The 19,794-nt window shown below is 38.8% G+C and overlaps 1 protein-coding gene across 2 annotated transcripts in view; it reads right to left on the reverse strand.

The window, feature by feature from the left end:
• Nucleotides 1–19,794, reverse strand: part of LOC127434954 (neuronal cell adhesion molecule-like) — an 80,721-nt gene that overhangs the window by 8,773 nt on the left and 52,154 nt on the right. The window contains exons 4-26 of one of the 2 annotated variants that reach the window (XM_051688003.1): nucleotides 17,877–18,086; nucleotides 16,285–16,302; nucleotides 14,980–15,085; nucleotides 14,447–14,640; nucleotides 14,231–14,353; nucleotides 11,468–11,638; nucleotides 9,391–9,502; nucleotides 8,963–9,147; nucleotides 8,584–8,715; nucleotides 8,318–8,461; nucleotides 8,099–8,210; nucleotides 7,779–7,942; nucleotides 7,063–7,210; nucleotides 6,812–6,936; nucleotides 6,536–6,565; nucleotides 5,644–5,745; nucleotides 4,745–4,942; nucleotides 4,563–4,633; nucleotides 1,906–2,131; nucleotides 1,672–1,787; nucleotides 1,002–1,206; nucleotides 773–895; nucleotides 90–266 (exon numbers count right to left, since the gene is read on the reverse strand). In XM_051688003.1, the coding sequence (XP_051543963.1) occupies nucleotides 90–266; nucleotides 773–895; nucleotides 1,002–1,206; nucleotides 1,672–1,787; nucleotides 1,906–2,131; nucleotides 4,563–4,633; nucleotides 4,745–4,942; nucleotides 5,644–5,745; nucleotides 6,536–6,565; nucleotides 6,812–6,936; nucleotides 7,063–7,210; nucleotides 7,779–7,942; nucleotides 8,099–8,210; nucleotides 8,318–8,461; nucleotides 8,584–8,715; nucleotides 8,963–9,147; nucleotides 9,391–9,502; nucleotides 11,468–11,638; nucleotides 14,231–14,353; nucleotides 14,447–14,640; nucleotides 14,980–15,085; nucleotides 16,285–16,302; nucleotides 17,877–17,970 (3,076 nt within the window). In that variant the 5' untranslated portion in view covers nucleotides 17,971–18,086. The remainder of the gene's footprint in view (nucleotides 1–89; nucleotides 267–772; nucleotides 896–1,001; nucleotides 1,207–1,671; nucleotides 1,788–1,905; nucleotides 2,132–4,562; nucleotides 4,634–4,744; nucleotides 4,943–5,643; nucleotides 5,746–6,535; nucleotides 6,566–6,811; nucleotides 6,937–7,062; nucleotides 7,211–7,778; nucleotides 7,943–8,098; nucleotides 8,211–8,317; nucleotides 8,462–8,583; nucleotides 8,716–8,962; nucleotides 9,148–9,390; nucleotides 9,503–11,467; nucleotides 11,639–14,230; nucleotides 14,354–14,446; nucleotides 14,641–14,979; nucleotides 15,086–16,284; nucleotides 16,303–17,876; nucleotides 18,087–19,794) is intronic. The other variant, XM_051688004.1, reaches the window with a different exon arrangement.

Raw genomic sequence — 19,794 nt, forward strand, 5'->3', positions numbered from 1 at the left:
CTAGAATATCAGGGCTACTGCAGCTGGATCCTTGATTCATATCCTGGAAATGTTATTTAGGAAAATCACAGTCACAAGTTAATCCTCACCTTCATCCATAACTGTGATAGCCTCTTCTGTGATGGTGGGCCCCGAGCCCTTGACTGTCATGGCGTTCAAATAGAACTTGTAGCGTGTGCTGTATTTGAGGCTGTCAAGAGTGATGCTGGTCTCATTTGCAAGTAGTAACAGCTCTTTGAGAGGCCCAAGTTCATCTGTTGTATTAACTACAAGGAGAGAAGTCAAACAGAGAAAATGTTTGCAAGAGAACTGAAAATTATAAGAATCTTAATGCTGGATTTTAGACGCCGTTCCATTGGTGTTTAGTTAAGGTAAAGCATGTAATTTCTGCGCACCAGTGTGACTAAGCGGAATTGCAAAAATGATCAAGTTTTCCCAAGTTTTCCAAATACTCCCCCAGTCTGCCATAGGACGCAGAAAAAGATAGTTCCGTCCCAAACTCATGCCATTGGTTGAGCCAATGTTGCTGTTTCTTGCTGGTCAGGATGCTCAAACAACCAGAGCAATTTTTTGATAGAGGCACAGAGCCACAGTGTTTATATTTTTGGGGGAATTCATCCTGCAAATGGCTTGCTTATCTTTGCATATTAACATTGAAATAATTTTACACTTCATCTTCAAGACTTTGAAATACAGGACTATGATAGATGACTCTTAAGTAAAACAAATAAGTTTGCAATATTTCATGAAACATCCTTGAACTGAGACTTACTAGGCTGGTATTTGAGCAGGTAACCTGTTAAGGGGCCATTATCTTCCAGAGGTGGCGCCCACTCTAAAACCAATGAGTCCAGATCCAGATTTCTGACTCTGAAATCGGCAGGAGGCCCTGGAACTATTGTGGAAAAAAACAACAACCCACCATTCACAATTAAAATGTAGAATATAATACTCTACACTTTGATTTTGACATGTGAGGGAGTAAGCAATATAGACTCTACCTCCTTCTGGTGTTACAAAGTGCTGATCAGAGCTGGTGGGTCCATCTCCCTTCCCATTGAAGGCCCTAATATTGAGGGAGTACTGGCTATAGGGATGGAGGTCGGGCAGATGACCCTCTGTGTCATTGCTACTGAAGATGAGCACCTGTGGCTTCTCAGGCTCAGGTTCTTGCTCGTGTAGACTTCTCAACTTCCAGTAACTCACCTACACAATGGCCAACAACTTAGACCACTTGAAGCTCAACTAAAACATTTTGTATTTTGAGATTCAGAGAACTGTAAACGGTGAAGGATAGAATCTTGTTCACTGTCACACAATATAGGTAATTGTTAATTCAGTTTGTTTTTTTCTTCTTCAATGATGTAGTTTTTCATTCAACAAAACAGTCAAAACTGAAAGAACATACAAAGTTTTCACTGTTATTATCATTATTATTATTATATGCTTTTTCCATTGGGTTTCCATTATTCATCAAGAAAAGAACAGAAAAAATGCAGTTAATGTTTTTCACTACAGTGTTTCAATAAAAACGTTAACTTCTATTATGGTTGGCTCTTTAATGTTAAATTGATTCTTTTTTCCACCCAACTGTAAGTTGCTTTGGACAAAAGCATCAGCTAAATGAATAAATAGTTTTTATTATTTTAGTTTTCTGGTTGTTATAAGTACCTTGTACCCCTTTAGTCGCCCTCGGACTGCTGAAGGAGGAACAGCATCCCAATGAACTTCAGCTACTGTCCCATTCTGAACAGAAACCTGTATGTTTTCTGGGGCCATACTGGGAGCTGAATGACAAAGACAGACACATGATACAATAAATAAATCCTCTTAAATCACCCTCACCCAGTGTTTTACATTTTAAACAAAAGCTTTAATGAATTGTGTTTTCTGCAGTTCACTCACAGTCCTCTCCTGAATATCCCAACACCACCTCAGGCCTGGGGCCCGATCCATAGTCATTGATCGCCTGTACTGTGACTTCATAGGGCACAAAAGTGTCCGTTCCTGTCACCACATACTGTGAGACATTGGCAAGAGTGAGTGAATTCCAGTCCTGATCCACATCTTTCTGTCTCCAGCTCACCTTGTACTGTAGACCTGGACCGTTCGACTCCAGCCCTGTCAGCTCCTGTTTACAAGACATTACAAAAACATTCAGGTTTTCCAAGGAGACAAAAACCTTTGCATGAACTTTACATTCATTTGTGATTACTGGATAAGGACTTTTATAAATTATTTTGATTGACACAGATTCTGTAATACATTATGAAGTGCAATTTTTGATTCACTGAAAAGAACAGATTCAAAAGAATGAATCACTCACAAACTGGAGATCACTATGGCTTGTGAGCAAGTTGTACTCTACACAAGCTTTATCCCTGTGCGACCCCACGTACACATGCGTTGACGTTGTATTTTTACTTCGCTATATGCAACGCATAATTTAAATTCATTTAAACCAACTGATCTCAGTGCGGGAGACTCTGTGCTGTCAGAAAAGGGTTAAACTTTCGCCATTTGTCATGTGAAAAAACAACATGGCACTGATGACAGCGGAGTTTCTCTTCGGGAGAAACACCTACAAATCTACATCTGGTAAGAAACCTGATTAAGTTTTTACTTTGAATGCTATTTGAGTCAAAAGATTAGAGTCTCAAGTTTCATCAAATATGGCATTTATTTATTTGACCGATTTATCACGAAACGCCACGCTGCTAAACACAATGTACACTACAGTTCTTTAGTGCATTTTTTCCCTTAGAAATCCTATATTTACTGCGCACTATCACATTGAGAATCAATGGGTTCATCCAAAATATATAAGTTGTATATGGAGTTAGGATGAAAATAAGGTGCATTTCGAACTGTTCTGAGACCAGTGTAGACAGAAAGCACACTGGAGGTTAAGTCATTCACTAAATAGGGATCAGGTGGTGAACCTGCAAGCGCTGCCCCGGGAGGAGGCAGACCCAGCCCTGTCATTACTGTGTCCGGTGCGTGCTTTGCGCACCTACTTGCATCGAACACAGAGCTTTAGACGCTCTGAGCAACTCCTTGTCTGCTTTGGTGGACAGCGGAAAGGGAACGCCGTCTCCAAACAGAGGCTTGCCCACTGGATCGTGGATGCCATTGCATTGGCCTACCAGACCCAGGCCCCCTTGCGGGTTCGAGCACACTCTACAAGGAGTGTGGCGTCCTCATGGGCACTGGCCAATGGCACCTCTCTAGCAGACATCTGCTGAGCAGAGGGCTGGGCAACACCCAATACTTTCGTGAGATTTTACAATCTCCGGGTTGAGCCGGTTTCGTCCCGTGTTCTTCAGGTATGAATAGGTAGAGTTCGGTAATACGGAACAGCTGGCCGGGTGTATCACTTGCGTATAGCGCCTTTCCCCTCCCCTGAGGCGAAAACGTGCGCTTTTACCCCCAGTCGAGTTCACGAAGTCGTGGACCCTGGATGTCCATCCTCCCTAACCCTATGGTTCGCGAACTTGGCGGAGGAGTTCGCAACCAGCCACACTACGGGGTCTAATATGCCCTGTAGTGGGATAGGTGCTCCACAGGTGCCGATTAATCCGGTAACCCCTGTGATGTATACTCCGCGGTACGGTCTCCCTGTCGGCTGACCCGCGTCTCCCTTGGGCAGAGCTCTCTCTGCCCCCGGTCGCTGTGTTTGTAGAGTTCCCCTCCCCCTTTTTTCGTGGCGGGACCTACCATCGCGCCTCTTCCATGTGCGGCTGCTGAGCCCATGTGTCGTATTGTCACATGTTGACCTCCCCTTTTGGGCAGGATGTGGTCTCCGGGGTCTTTTCCCACTGAAAGAATAGGAAAGGAAAAGAACACCTTCCCCGATGCGTATGATAGTGTTAGATGGCCCCAGCTGAATCTAATACTCTGTGGAGAGAAAACATAGAAAGAAAAGGCCGCAGCTGGCGCGGCCTGCTCCCATGCTATTTAAGTCGCTTCCCCCCCTCAGGGACGTGGGGTACTACATGACGTCTTTTGGGGTGTTGGGGCAGGTTACGTGCAGTCTGATGCACCTGCTATTACGCACGCAGCAGCTTGCTTGCACCTGCATCGGCAGTTCACGTAACACAGTTCAGCTGTTGTGGCGTTTTTTCATAGGGATCCCTAGTGTCACTACATCGACACAACATCGAGTGAGTGACAGAAGGGGAACGTCTCGGGAGACGTTGTGTCCCTCTTGCCACAACGCTGTACTAGCCGCTGAAATGGCTGGGACCGTGTCTCGGCTCCTCAGCACAAAACCTGAATGAATCCTGCATTCCAGCTCCCTTTTATATCCGTATGTCCGGGGGAGTGGCATGCAAATTCCACTTGCCAATTCTCCTTGGCCTTTTCTCAAAGATCTGAGGTGATCGGGGCTCTCAAGAGCGACCCCCTAGTGTCACTACATCGACACAACGTCTTGTTCCCTCCATCAGGGAATGGAGGTTACGACAGTAACCGAGACATTTCCATGACTGTGGGGACACGGACTACAGCATATTTGTCATTATTCACAGCATAATTAGTAGATATTGTATAAAAGTTTTTACCTTCCAAGTTATGGTCATACTGTCAGGTGATGTTCCAATGGCTTCAACATTTGATGGATTCATGTCAGGCTCTGGAAGATTTTAAAATAATCTGTTTCAGACTTATCATCTACAAAAAAAATAAGGGTGTTTAAAGATTTTCAATTGTACAATCTGTCATCTTTCTCTCTAGGGTCACTCACGTGAAGGGTTGGTTCGGTACTGTCTGGATGGCGCGCTGGGTTCACTCAGACCCACTTGATTGAGTGCCAGAACTCTGAATGAGTAATACATGTATGGAGACAGTTCCAGATGGGCCGTGGTGCTGGTTCCTGAAACCTCAGTCATATTGACCCAGATTCCAGGCTCATGGAGCGAATCTTCATATTGGATAAGGAATGCTGAGGGAACCAGAGATAATAGTGAGGTGAACAACTGAGGTAATCAACTGACTGAAAAAGGTTTTTAATCATCCAAGATGTGTAATTTGAATGCACGTGTTTTAAGACCCCATTAAATGGCTTGACGTGCACAGTCTTCTTCCCAAGTCGGTTGCCGATGGTATGTATCAGAAAGGAAGGAAATTCTAATTCTAGAGAGCATTTGACTGGACAAAAATTTGGAGTGCAAGGTAAGTCATTATTATTTTTAGAAGAGAAAGATTGATATACATTTTAAATGAGTATATCAGCTAAAAGTTAATTTGGAGTACAGTAGCATATACACAGATTTCAAAGATATGTTTCAAAGATTATAGACATGGACTAAAAGCCACAAAACCAATGTATATATATTTAAATATCTAAGCTATTTAAAATGAAATATTACAAGAAATATTAAAGGCTCAGATATTGCTGGCACCCTCACAAACAGTACAATAAGCATAATCGCCGATACATGCTGTTTATTACCATGCCATGCAGTATGCATGATGTTTACTGAGCACTGAGCATACATACTGAATGGCTATACTTATCCAATCCTGTTCAGCTTTGATTATGGTAAAATCAAAGCATCAAGAAGAACAAACATTGCTGCAATGGCAATCTGCCATGAATCTACAGTACAAACAAAAAAGAGATCAGTTTTCAGTCCTGCTCACATTTAATAGGGCTGTTGTTTTCGTCTCCAGGGGTCCAAGTCAGCTGAACGCTGCGCTCTCGTTGGTCCGTCAGCTCCAGGTCTGTGGGCATGTCTGGTTGCTCTGGGAAATCAAACCACCAAACATTATGGGACACCAAACAATCAGACCAAGCCAACTTAAGTGCACCACAGATTAGAAACATGCAACACAAGCCAAAATAAAAACGTCATGGTCAAATGACCCATATATACCACCAACTAAAAAACAAAAGCGCACATAAAATATAAAATGTCAGTCTGAAATATATGACATTCTGTCATGGCATGGTTTTGGTAAAACTATTTTCAAGGTACAAATGCGTTTGGAAGCTGTTAAAATGAAACACACAGGTTCTTATTTCCTATCAAAGCAAGCAGGAAAAAGGCTGCATTTGTGCACTGATATCCAAGATTAGTGAGCTGCTTAATCTGAGAATAAGAACCTGATAAAACGTAAAAATGAAAATAGCCTTTAAAAGGATAGTTTACCCAAAAAATTATTTCTGTCATCATTTAGTCATACTAATGTTGTTCAAAACCTGTATGACTTTCTTCTATGAAAAAAAAAAAAAAGGAGACGTTAGGCAGAATGTTAGAGACAGCCATTCACTTTCATTGTATGAAAACAGATGCAATGAAAGTGTTCCACCGAAGAAAGAAATCCATACAAGTTTGGAACAGCATTAGGATGACAAAATGATGACAGAATTACATTTTTGGGTAAACTGTCTTTAACAGTTTATTAATGAGAAATGACTACAGAACACATACTCAGCGAGGTGATGAGGGGTAAACAAAAAAAAAAACCAAAAATACAGATGGATCAAATGGGCCTGGGTCCTGTTTGGGAATTGAAAGGAAGTAAGCTTTACCCAGTATTACAGGTGGTATTGGTGTTGCCTCTGACAAGGAAAGCCGTTTTGGGTGAAAGTCCAAAGTTAGTCACACAAAACAGCACAATTTCAACTGCATAACAAATAACTTTATAAGCTGACATATTAGGCCTGTTTTGTGTGTTGCGTATTGTACAGTGTGCAGTTGCAAAATATACTCTCTGAAAAAAGATATAGAACTAAATCAGGAGAAGTATAATCAGAAGGTGATCTCATAGATGTTATATGATGGTGAATTTATATATATAAACTTACGGACTACTGTAAGCGCAGCACTGGCTGAATCCTGGTCCAGCGTGGTGTTCCTGATGCAGGTGTAGGTCCCCTCATCATCTTCTGTTACATCATGTATAGTCAGACTATCAGAGCCCACCTCAAATCTACAGTACACACACACACGACACACACATTTGTTAAAATCAAGGAGTTACAAACTACTATTTAGTGCTTTGCACCTTTAGGACTCAACAAAGTTATGCAGTCTTTAGAAGAAATATTCAGCATACCGAACATCGTCAGGAAGTTCTCGGTTGTCTTTAAGCCATATCATGGTGGGTAAAAGAGTGGGGTCGTGTTTGACCTTACACTCAAACACAGCTATGCTGTTTCTCTGGACCACTTTATACTCTGGCTGTTTTAGAATCCGTGTAGGCTCTGAGAAAAGAGCACAAATATACATTTTAATTCTTTCTTTCCCCCACTTCCCATTTTACTTCTTTCTTTAGTATATTATTCCTTCATTTAGTATTTTAAAAATAAAATAATTGATGTGCAATTGCAAATATTGGTAACACTTTACAATAAGGTTGCATTAGCTAACAATAGTTAATGCATTAGATATCATGAACTAACAATAAACAATATATATTTTTACAACATTTATTAATCTTATTTAATGTTAGTTAGTAAAAATACAATTGTTCATTGTTAGTTCATGTAAGAGTGCATTAACTAATGTTAACATATGCAACTTTTGATTTTAAAAATATATTAGTATATGTGGAAATTAACATTAACCAAGAATAATAAATGCTAGGTGATGTGGGGACGCTGTAAAACTATTGTAAGTTCATGTTAACTAATGTTGTTAACTAATGTTAACAAATGGAAACTTATTGTGAAGTGTTACCCAAAATATGTATGACAGTACTCACTCTTATTATGTCTAGTAAGCCAAATCATTTCAGTAGGATTTCACACAGTAATATCAGCCATTTCTCACCTTTTACCTCCAGGTATACGTGATTCTCTTTGTTGCCGAGATTGTTTGAGGCCATGCAGGTGTATTTACCACTGTTTAGTGGCTGAGCCACATTAATCTCTAAGGTACCGTTCTTATGAATGATGTATGAGTCACCATCCAGTATGCTTTGACTGTCCTTAAACCTTTGGATCATGGAAAAAACACATCAAAATCGTTCAACACAGACACTCCTTGCAGTTAATGTTGATCTTCAGTAATGCTATTAGAGACATATTGTAAAAATCCAATTAAATAAAAAAAGAAAAGAAATTAAAAGGATATAAAAATAAAAATCTCACCAAGTGATCTTTGGAAGGGGAGAGCCAAATGAAGCACAGTCTAGCAATGCCCGACTGTTGGTGATGATTGAGTACACATGGTTTGGAGGAGTCAGCACCCTTGGAGGTTCAGCTGAAATGTAATATAATATGTTTAATGTATGATTCATTAAATAAATAACAATCTTAAACAATATGAATAGAATATAATACAGTCTAATACAGATGCATATCACTAACCCAGGACGCTGACAAAGGCATTGGCCAGCAGGTAACCATATTCATTAGAGGCGTTGCACTGGTAAACTGCGCTGGATCCCATCGGGACATCACTGAGGATGATGACATCATCTTCAATTTTCCGACTGGGATCCTTGGGTGAGTCTATCAAGGAATGCAATGGAAAATTAATATATATTCAGTTCTTTATTCTTTCAAACATGTAGGATATTCACTTGGCATACTGAAGTTCAAGCTCAAGATAAATGTGATTGGCTGACGCATACTCTCGATAGGCACTCCATTGACAGACCAGGTGACCTTGGGTCTAGGGTTTCCATCCACCCGGCAGGTGAGCATTCCAGTTTCTTTTGGAGCCAGGATGAGGTTCCGAGGGGCGCTGATCCAAAACGGAGCCGCTGTGGTGGTGAGAAGGAGATGCCTCAAATAAAAAATTTCAAGTGTTCCAATACTGCTTTCACTATGGTATTGACTAGAATTATTCTCATGATGTTTGGCTGTTTCAGTGGGTGTTTTCAGAGCAATTGGAATTATAAAGGGTCTTTCAGATCTGCTTGATGCAAGTCAAGGATGGTGTCCCATGGGACAGTGAATGGTGTGACTAAACAGGATTTTTGAGATGTGACAGATGAAACAAAGTCAGACCTTTGACAACAACAGTGATGACGTGATGATTGCTCCCCAGCCGGTTCTTGGCTAAACAGCGGTAATCTCCACCATCCATATCTGTTACCTCCGTTATCTTCAGAGTTTTCTGGAAACTGTGAAATGAAAAACGACCGCTTGGCAGCTCCCCGTTCACCTTACTCCAGGAGACATCTGGTGTCGGACTAAAACACACAAAGAAGACAAACACTTAAAGACCTAGTGAAATTAACATTAGTTTTGTGGAAACACAGACCTATTACATGTAGTTATATTTAGCAGCTGTATATCACATTTTGCAAATACTCTGAACTGATCTGACCTAAATTAGAAGAAGAGATGGATGTTGAAACAAAAATAAACTAGATAACACAGGTAAAATTATCTGTGCTGCTCTCTGATTGAGGACAGACCTTCCTGCTACTTACAGGCCATCGGCGATGCATTCCAGCTCCAGCGTGTCTCCTTTTAGGACCGTGGCTGTACTGTGTGTCCCTGGAGGGTGCATGAAAGAGGGTGCTCTCTCTCCAAATGGGCTGTCTACAACAGGGATTGGCCACAATCAAACAGAGCTCTTGTGACCGGCCAGCTTTTGGCCAGGACTTCATAGGTTAATATGCAAGTGAGGAGGAAAGATTATGAACTGGTGTGTAAACCACACATGAATAAGGCCGGTACAACTAGAGGTGTGCAAATAGCATATTGCTGATTAAAGTAGACTTCTCTTTTAAACTGTGGAATTTTCATAGTTTTTTTTTTTTTAGAACCTGAACTGTAATTGCCCTGATGCCTGTGATCAAGTGAACCTGATATTGAATGATAAGAGTTATATCCTTCCATTGCTTCTTTTTGATGGACAGGGCCTTTTAAAAAGAGAATGGAAGGATTTGAAGGAGAAATATAAATTGAACCAAAGGTTGATTAACAAGAGTAAATTCATTTAGTTTGACAAACAAAAAAGTTTAGAGGAATCAGACCTGTAGATGACGTATAGACAGGTCTAATATATCATCTAAATATTAATTAGACATTTAAAAAGAAAGAAAAAAGGACTGATTACCACTAATTTTATCATTGCACCTTATGCATGTACTGTATGTTGCCTTGCTATACAGATTATGAAATTAAATGTTTAAAATAAACATTTTAATTCATCCATAAGACAGCTTGGTTTCAGTCCTTTTGTCAATTATATCTGACTAAGTCAGAGTTTTCATGAGGAGGATGCAATGAAATGAATATTAATAGTGTAAAAGTTTGAGATCTTCATAAAGATGAGCTGTTTGAGGACAGGGTTGGGGTTCTATAGGAGTAGGTTATATATCTAGTTAAGTAGGTGATATATTAGAAGAATAGCCAATCCTGGTTAGGCAGACACACAAGTTATGGGAGGGATGAAAGCTGGGTTCACTTGGAAAATTTATGCTAGCACTCACCACCCCAAAAATCAGAGCCATTCAAAAAAGATGCCAATACAGTGTCATTCATAGCTTCAACTGGAATACAACAAAAAATAATGAGCATGCAGTACTGGTAAAGCTGTGTGTCTGGAAAGAGCAGTAAATATTAAAGAGGCATTTGAAAATAAAAGGGACAAGGTGACACTGTTGCATTAATAATATAACCAATGTTCCCTCTATAAGCTGCCAAGTGTGCACGGATTCTGTGCAAATATGTGGAATAAGTTTGGAATTATTGAAACAGGTCAGTGATCAGTACTTCAACTGGAGTCCATCCAGTCCATTGTTAAAAGTCCAGCACGGATTAATTCATGAAAGGATTAATTTGTGAACAGTACAGAGATTTTACACGTTTGGAAGTACATGCAAACAGAAGTTCACAAAGGCTATGAATTGTTATTTTTCTGACTTGTTTTTGTGACCTTGACAAAAGTTGACCTTCAAAAGAAAAACAAGTCCTCTAGATAATGTTATTTATTATGAATATTATATTACCTTTATATAATAAGTAGCATATACATCTAATTTAATGCAGATTTATACCTATATTTGTTTTATAATCATAACATTTAATGTCATCAATGTCAATATACAGTATCAATAATAAATCATAACATTTAATATATACTAAATATACTATACATTCTGCTTAGAAATAAGTATATATGTACTGTACAGTAGAAACAGGTTTTGCTCAGCAACAACAAAAATTAGAGGGAACATTGATAATAACAGAAAAAAACATGATTCAACATAAAATGCAGAGTTTCTTCTACAAAATAAATCAGATGAGGACAGAGCGTAGATTCCAGGGGGATGGGGAGGTAACCCCCCAATAATCAAAACAAGCAAGAACAACCCCCCCCCCAATATTTATACAATGATCAACGGAAACATGCAAATTCTTCACACTGTTCAAGCCAATTCTACACCCTTGGATGAGAAGATCCAACTGATTCCCACAGTGCACTAGTGCAGCAAGCATGTGATTAGAGCAGGAGAGAAATGCTGATTCTGTTACTAGCAGTAGGCAAAAAACACTTACTGTCCAGCACATTGACAGTGATGGGCTGTTTCTGTTGGATCGTCTGAGTGTGTGGGAAGCGGGCGTAGCAGATGTAGTCATTTCTGGTGTCATCAATGAGCACGTTGGAGAAATAAAGGTCTCCGTTTAAAGCCTGGGACACACGACTGTTTTGGGGAAGCCTCTGGAAATCTGACAAAAACAGACCATTAAAGTCATTACCCTTAACTGAATTTGAGAATTTAATTTCTTTCATTCAGATTAAGTCAGTTTCATTCAGTCAACATAATTTAGTTGGATCAGGTCAAATCAATGAACTATAATGGTTTTAACTCAACTTTATTTGGTTCGTCAAACGAAATTTTCTTATGTTGGTCCAACTTAATCTATTTGATTTATTATTAGTATATGCACTTTCAATTTGATCGCAACTTGTTATAGAGCTGAGCAGCACCCGAATAAATAATTGCTTGAAATTGAAAGTCCATCCTCAACTAAGCACAAGCATCGACTACCACCTCTGGAGTCGCGAGTTCGAATCCAGGGCGCGCTGAGTGACTCCAGCATGGTCTCCCAAGCAACCAAATTGGCCCGGTTGCTAAGGAGGGTAGAGTCACATGGGGCACATCGTGAGTTGTGCGTGGATGATGAGAATAGCGTGAAGCCTCCACACGCGCTATGTCGCCACGGTAACGTGCTCAACAAGCCACATAATAAGATGCGCGGATTGACGGTCTCAGACGCAGAGGCAACTGAGATTTGTCCTCCGCCACCCAGATTGAGGAGAGCAACTATGCCACTACGAGGACTTAGAGCGCATTGGCAATTTGGCATTCCAAATATCAAACCCCCCCCAGAAAAAATAAAATAAAAAAATAAAAAAATAAAAGCTAAACACAAGTGTCAATCTTCACCACAATGGTAACCTCCAAAACTCCAGCATAACAAACTCTCTTTTTAAATACCAATAAAACATTAACAAATCTCCTTCTGTTCTCATCTTGTGCATAAAATGCATAAAATAACACTTAATTTCAACATTTGTTCACCCCATCCAGTCCCATGCAAAGCATGCTGGGAAAAGGAAATCCCCTGCCCAGTTTCATCAATGGCACAAAAAGTATTCATGTAGTCCAAATAGATTAAGTAGACTTCAGTTTTACAAATGTAATAGGATGGAATGCAATGACATCAAGTTGTGACAAAATGTTCTAGAATTGTGTTGCTTAAGTTCATTTTAATGAAGTAAACTTAACAACCCGCAAAAATCCTTTTTTTGAGTGTATACTTGGTATTAACACGGTTTTTGGACATATACCATATCATATCATGGTATTTTTTGATGCAACTTGGAGAACAATGTAAATGTACAGTACATGTACAATGAATATGATTACTATACTACTTAAAGGTGCAATATGTAACATTTTTCATGTAATATACAGCTTTTTTTTCCAATGTGTGAACGGCTTGTAACGCAACTTAATAAAGGAGCCCTTCCCGGACTTCCTAGGTTGCCTATTAAAGCCTGTAGACTGATTTTCATGCAAAGGGAGCGGGTCACTTTTGCCGGGAAAATCCAAAGGATATGACGTTTATGCGCGCTCCCGAGAGCCTTGCCTCAGACAGTAATAGCTTCTCTTCCGTTATTCAACAGCGTCAACAGACAGTCTGCAACCTTAGGTAACATTATCTTACAGATGGAATTCAGCAAACGTCCGACTCCCAGCACAACACCAACTCCTACACAAACTCCGAGTAAGCCAAAAAAAAAAAAAATTTATCTACTGAATCCCGTCTGGCTAAGCGGGAACGTGATGGTGGTCGAGTGAAAACTAGAGTGAACATCGGCAGGACCTTCATTCGGTTTTGGGGATCAAAACCGGTTTTGGGTATCAAAACTGAAACTGAATTGGCGTTCTTCTTATTGGACAGGTGAGCTTACATAACTGCAAAGCATGTGAAATAAAGTGCCATAATTTTAGCTAACTTGATCTTTCCTGCTAACGCTGACGAATTGCAAGCTACCTTGCTTCGTAACTAGCGCATCGATATATAAAAATGACAGTTGTGATGGAATCACATCAATACTGAATTGTGTCAACATATTTATAATGTACCTATGGAGTGTGTGCACGAGCACGAGCAACAGGTAGCTGGCTGCAGTTCACTTAACGGCCACAGGTGTCATTAATAACAAGGGTTTCTGAATCTTACATACTGCACCTTTAACATAACTACTATTTTCAATTGCAGTGGATTGATGTGTAACTCTCTTGAAATACATCATTTTGAAAAAATAAAGACTGGAAATGATTAAATCTTGTTTTGAAGAAAATTGAAACATTCCTTTGTGATTTAATAATACATGCATCAGAGAATGAATTGAGAATTAGAAATATTTTAAAAATATTTCATCAATAAATGAAATTCCAAAACAGGAAAAACTTCATAAGAGTATTAGATTTTGCTCTCTACCTATAAGGAAACTTGAAACACGCAAGTTCCTTTTGTCTTGTAGCCTTCTGCAAACACAGCAATATTGTCAGTATTATCAGTATACAGTGCAAAGGCCCATGAAATAACAATGTGCTGAACCTCCAGAAGAGAGCAGCTCGGTTTAAGTTGAGAACCCAAGTGAATTTACATTCATGGGTTTCCAAGGAAAATATATGTAAACGTAACCAAAAGAGATGTTACAGTGGCTGTTTACATTAGCAGGATGTGCAAAAGATCCATGTACGTGTAGTGCGTGAGTAGACGTGATGTGTTCTCTGCGCTTACTGTTATCCATCCAGAAGATGATTGGTGGAGGCAGGCCTGCCGGAGGTCTGCACTGCAGTACTAGAGACATGCCTCTCTGCACTGTGATTGGTTCATTTTTCTCCTTCGACCACAAGGGGGACCCTATGAATTGGAATTTAATCTTGTAAATTTTTAGGAGTGCACATGCCTATAGCAATTTCTTTTGGTGTTAGCTGCATCTGCAAAAGGTCTTACTCGACTGACGGATGAAGATGTTATTGGACACAGCAGAGCCATGCTCGTTGCGGGCGATGCACTGGTAAATGCCCTCGTATGCCTCTGCTTTCTCACCACTGATGTCAATGACCAAAGTGCCTGAATTGGGATTCACGGTGACCTTTGAATCCTTCTCCACATCGAAGTGAGTGCCGTTACGTGTCCATGAAAAGCTACAGGGTGAGAGGATTAAAAATAGAACATCAATTACAAAGCATGTGCTCAATGTGATGTTACAATCAATATTGTTATTTATCTATCTCTACATCAATCTAATTTGTCGAACAACTTGATTCATTAAAAAGGTTTTATCATAAGACCCAGAATTTTCCTTAATCTTTCGAAATTAAAGACTTTATTGTACTATGAAAACATATTTAATTTGCAATAATAATAATAATAATAATAATATCTGTGTAATGTTAGAATAATTTGGTAGGTGAACTATATATCAGTCCAAAGCAGTGGAATCTACAGTGATAGTAACCATGGTGATTCAAAGTGACACCCACCTGGGATGAGGCTTTCCTTTCGCCTCACAGTGGATAATGATGTTCTCCCGAGGGTCGATGATGTAATCCTTGGGGGACTGATGAATTATTGTGGGAGGCTGTGGCACTAAAGCACAGAGACAGGCGTGAATACAAAACCACTCTATTCCCCCACACACCTTGGCACAAACCAACACACTCCACACAGATGAACCATATTTTTAGATGTTTCAAGAAAACATCTAAAAATACAATATGCCCAGTTTTACCTAATTTTATTCCAAGTATGTACAACAAAACCCAGAGAGACAAACAACCAAAGAGCATGCAACATGCAACACAAACTTGTTGGCATGGCAGATCTTAGCAGTACATTGTAAATAGCTTAATTTTTTGACTTAGGGCTGGGCAATATATTGTATATTCAGAATATATGTGCAATGTTTTTGCTGGTGATATAAAATTAAGCAACACTGCAAATAGTGCCGTGAATTTAATGTGCTTCATATCTGGCCATTAATTGTTTTCTAAAGACTTTCATTAGACTAGTTTCATTGTATTCATTAGATTAGTTTCATTTGACTAGTTTCACGATTCATTCTTGTCTTGATATGATAGAGCCGCAGAGGTTCTTATCTCAGTAAATAGAATCTCTGTGCACATATACAACAGCGCTTCAGTGATAAAATAATGGAGAAAGGACCTCTTAATGTTATTTGATGTACAAAACAAGCACAGATGGGACCTGCGATAGAAATCAAGTATTTTTCAGCCTACTTAAGGCGCATTTTAATTAACACAGAAGCACGTTAAGTCTAAACTTTTACCAAAACGCAGAATGAGACATTTTTGTCTGCAAGCGCTCTTCATGTGGAGCTCAAAGTGGCGCTGGCCTTGGTGCCATGACCAGGAAAGTGGATAATCACAGTCTACCGGCAGATTGTGAAGGATTTCAGTTTAAAAGATTTAACTGCGATTAACTACAAAGATTATGCGATTAATCGCGATTAAAAAATGCAATCGACTAACAGCAGAAGGTAATTATTGTAGATATTCATTATTGATTAAATATAATTATTTGTGTTTATTAAGTAAAAAACATAAATATTGAGGTATATATTGAATATGGTCAACTGAACAATATTGATATCATTTTTTTAGCTATATCACCCAGCCCTAGTTGGATTGTAAGTTAATTAAATGTTTAATTAGAGTAAAAATGCATACCAAAAACAAAAACACTTCAAACTAAAGAAAAAGACAGGGAAAAAAATTATATAAAGAGCTAATACACAACAGAGTTCACAGCAAAGTGCCCAAACTTACATCCCTCCAGAACTTTTGCTTTTTTGTCCAAAAGAATCAGGAAACACATAAGCAGAGAGTAAAAGAGTTCAAATTAGTGCAAGAGAAGAAGAGAGAAAAGACGATCAAACAAAAACATGTTCCCTCAGATAAACTTCCGGAGGTGTGTTGGGCGCTCACTATCCATCATGTATTTCTCAAGCCATTTCAGTCTGCTAATGCATTTTTGATGATGTTGATTGTTTGTCAATGATTGATTGGCTTTACCGGCCCTGACAATAGTGGTGCATGCATTGTAGACCAAAAAATGTACAAAGTACTGGACTGAATTTCTGGCAGGTTTAGGACTACCTCAGTATTTTAAAGAAATATTTAACCCAAAAATGAAAATACTGTCAGCATTCACTGGTATTACTCACACTTGTGTAAACTGAGATTTTTTTGCAGAATGTCCAAGCTGCTCATGTTCATACAACGAAAGCATACAGTAACCAGTGGGTATCAAGCTACAAAAAGGACAAAAAAGTACCATAAAAGTAGTCCATATGACTTCTGAAGGCATACAATAGCTTTGTGTGAGAAACAGCCAGAAATTTAAGCTGTTACTCGATAAAACTCTTCCCCTGTGCCATAGCTCTGTTTTGGAGTTTGACAGCCCCTGGTCACTAAATGCATTAGTTGTTTGGAGCACCCTGCACCTTTTGCTAAATATCTACTTTTGTGTTCCACAGAAATAAAGAAAATCATGAATGAGGCATTTTAAATTACATTTTGGGGGGCACTATTTCTTGGATTGTGTTTAAGCTTGATTAATCTTGGCTTCCAAAGGTTTTAAGAGTTTTTGGAAGGTTTTTGGTAAATTATTTCCTTCATTAAGTGTAAATTCAAAGCCAGAGAGATAGAAGGAGAAAGACAGAGGGAGAGAGACAAAGAAAGAGAGATCCGGCACCGGCAGGAATATGGAGTGACCTGTGCTCTCTAAATGTCCTTGTATATTTTGCTTACACAGTGGTGATGCTGACTTAACACACTGTCAGTATATAAATGTGAGACGCTCCTCTAGAGAGCAGCAGCTAAGTAAAGAGAAACGCACAGACTGTCTTATGTGAGAACAATTTTACACCACTCACAGTTACATATTGAACTGCATTTAGCATTTTCATTCTAATGAGATTGTTTTTTGGTTGTTTTTATTTTTTGGAGGATAGAGTTCTTAAATGAATCTGGACTGAGAATCTTCAAATTTATGTCCCACTCCAAAAATATGGCAAGAACTTTATTTTAAAGTCAACATTATAGCAAAATCAACCCTACTAACTTCCTTAACACAATTTCCTGCTCATGATTAATCAGTGCATGCTATTCCAAAGGGGATAAATGTCTTTTTCACTATTCCATCAAGGATAAAATCAAGGCCCATCCTAAAAAAATTTCTCATTGAATATCCTGTTTCACTCAGAAATATGTCACCTTATGGAAAGATAATGGAATGTGAAGACTTTTTCATGTTCACTATAAAGACATTTATAATGTAGCAAACTGTAGTTTTGGCTGTTTGACTGCAGTTGCTTTCAAACTGGAAATCTGGAAATTGGCCACTGTGCAATACTCACGGTCTAGAGGCACTTCTAATGCAGTGGCCATGTGACCAAGCAACAGCATCATCATAGCTCCACCACAGAGCATACGATTCCTCTTCTTGTCCATGGCAGGGTGTGTTACACAGAAATCCTTCCCCTCCACGACAAAGCAACTGGGCCTTGTGATCCACACTCACTGTGACCATTCAAACATGCAGGGGCATCCACGACTAGTCAGTCACACTAAATGAGAGACAACAGAGATAACAAGAATTACATTTGTTTTGCCATTAAACTGCTTAATGACAAAAATACTTTTCTTAATCACTATTGTCTTAATATGTCAAAAAATAAAATGATTGTTTTGACCATAAGCTTCACTAAATTTTGTTAGATTTGTTATTTTATCAGGAAAAAAATTGCAAAAAATAGCATAATAAAAATAAATGTAATTCAAGTCTTAATATCTTATCAAGTTTATATATAATCTGATTTATCTTGTTTTAAGGATGTTTAGATATATTTTACTAAATACTGATTAAGAAAATGACTTTTTGCAGTGTTATGCCTCTTTAAGCACTAACAGTCCACAAGAGCCTCAGTAGGGAGTGCTTGCCAATAGCTACAGTAGCATGGGGTTGGATTGTCTTGACACACATGAAAACACATGAGGGCACTTAGCTTGAAGAGACAGGGATGCTGTAATGGCAACACGCTCAGCACTGTCATATGGATCTCAATACACATGGCTGAAACACAAAATTAATCAGCCTGCTGTCTGGTTCCTCAGAGGTGAATTACCAGAGACAAAGAAATACCTTAAACACTGCCTTTCTTGCCCCAAAAAGCCCTTTGTTTTATTCTTTGGCTTTCTACATGCACTGAATGGAAATTTCTGGAGCAGATCTTCATTTTGACTCAGGGAGTCAATCCAATGTACTGTGATACATTTCGAACTGTGACCTCATACCTGATAATAGAGTCATACTAAAATGAATGGGTGATTGCAATATTTTAAGGGATGGAAGGGATGGAAATTCTGTCATCATTTATATACCCTCATGTCGTTCCAAACTCGTATGACTTTCTTCAGTTGAACACGAGAAAACAAAATATAAAAAAAAAAATGCAAAAATTTTGAAAACCAAAATTACGTGCTTCATTACACATTTGGCTATAGTTTCTGAGTGAAATGTCCACCGGGGCCGCCAAAAGCGAGTGAAATAATGTTGTAATCAGATGCGGTTTTTAAGGTGAATATTAGATGTATGTTTTATTGAGTAAAATGTCCTTCCCTAACCTAAAATTTTAACCTAAACCTAACCAATAGTGTTCAAAAAGATAAATGAGAGGTGAACAAAACAGACATCCTTAACCAATGCCTAAACCTAACCGATTGTGTTTTAAAAGCAAACTCAACATGAAAAGCACATTTACTGAAGCAACCACATCATTTATCTTCTATGGCACTTTCGTTTTGAGCATTTTAGTCTCAAAGTCCAAAGTCCAACACTCTATCAGGTGAGTTACCGCAGAAGATAATCACATTGGAATAAATATGTAAATGTAGGTGGGTCTGTAATACAAGCGTTAAAATGTATCATTTTTCAAATGATGTGTTAGAGTATAAGTGTTTTAATATAATAACATAGCAGGGTGTGAGTTATAGAGCAAAGAATAAGTGTTTATAAAGTCCTAAACAGCCATAGTATCCGTGATTTGTGTGAAAGTGAATAAAATGCAGTTGTCGTAGCACCTCTAGTGTTAATTTCACCAGGAAACTGCAGCAAAATGTAGAAAGCAGCACGTAAAATTCGGTTTGCAAAAATGTAGTTATAGTAACATTCAATCTATGAGACTAGGTTGGACAAAGCATAGGTAGAAAAGCTCTTCTAATGAGAAGACAGGTGTATAATGTGTCAGAGAAGTGAACTAGCTTTCACTGTTCCTA

The sequence above is a fragment of the Myxocyprinus asiaticus genome, chromosome 45 (genome assembly GCF_019703515.2).
Source record: "Myxocyprinus asiaticus isolate MX2 ecotype Aquarium Trade chromosome 45, UBuf_Myxa_2, whole genome shotgun sequence".
Classification (NCBI taxonomy): Eukaryota; Metazoa; Chordata; class Actinopteri; order Cypriniformes; family Catostomidae; genus Myxocyprinus; species Myxocyprinus asiaticus.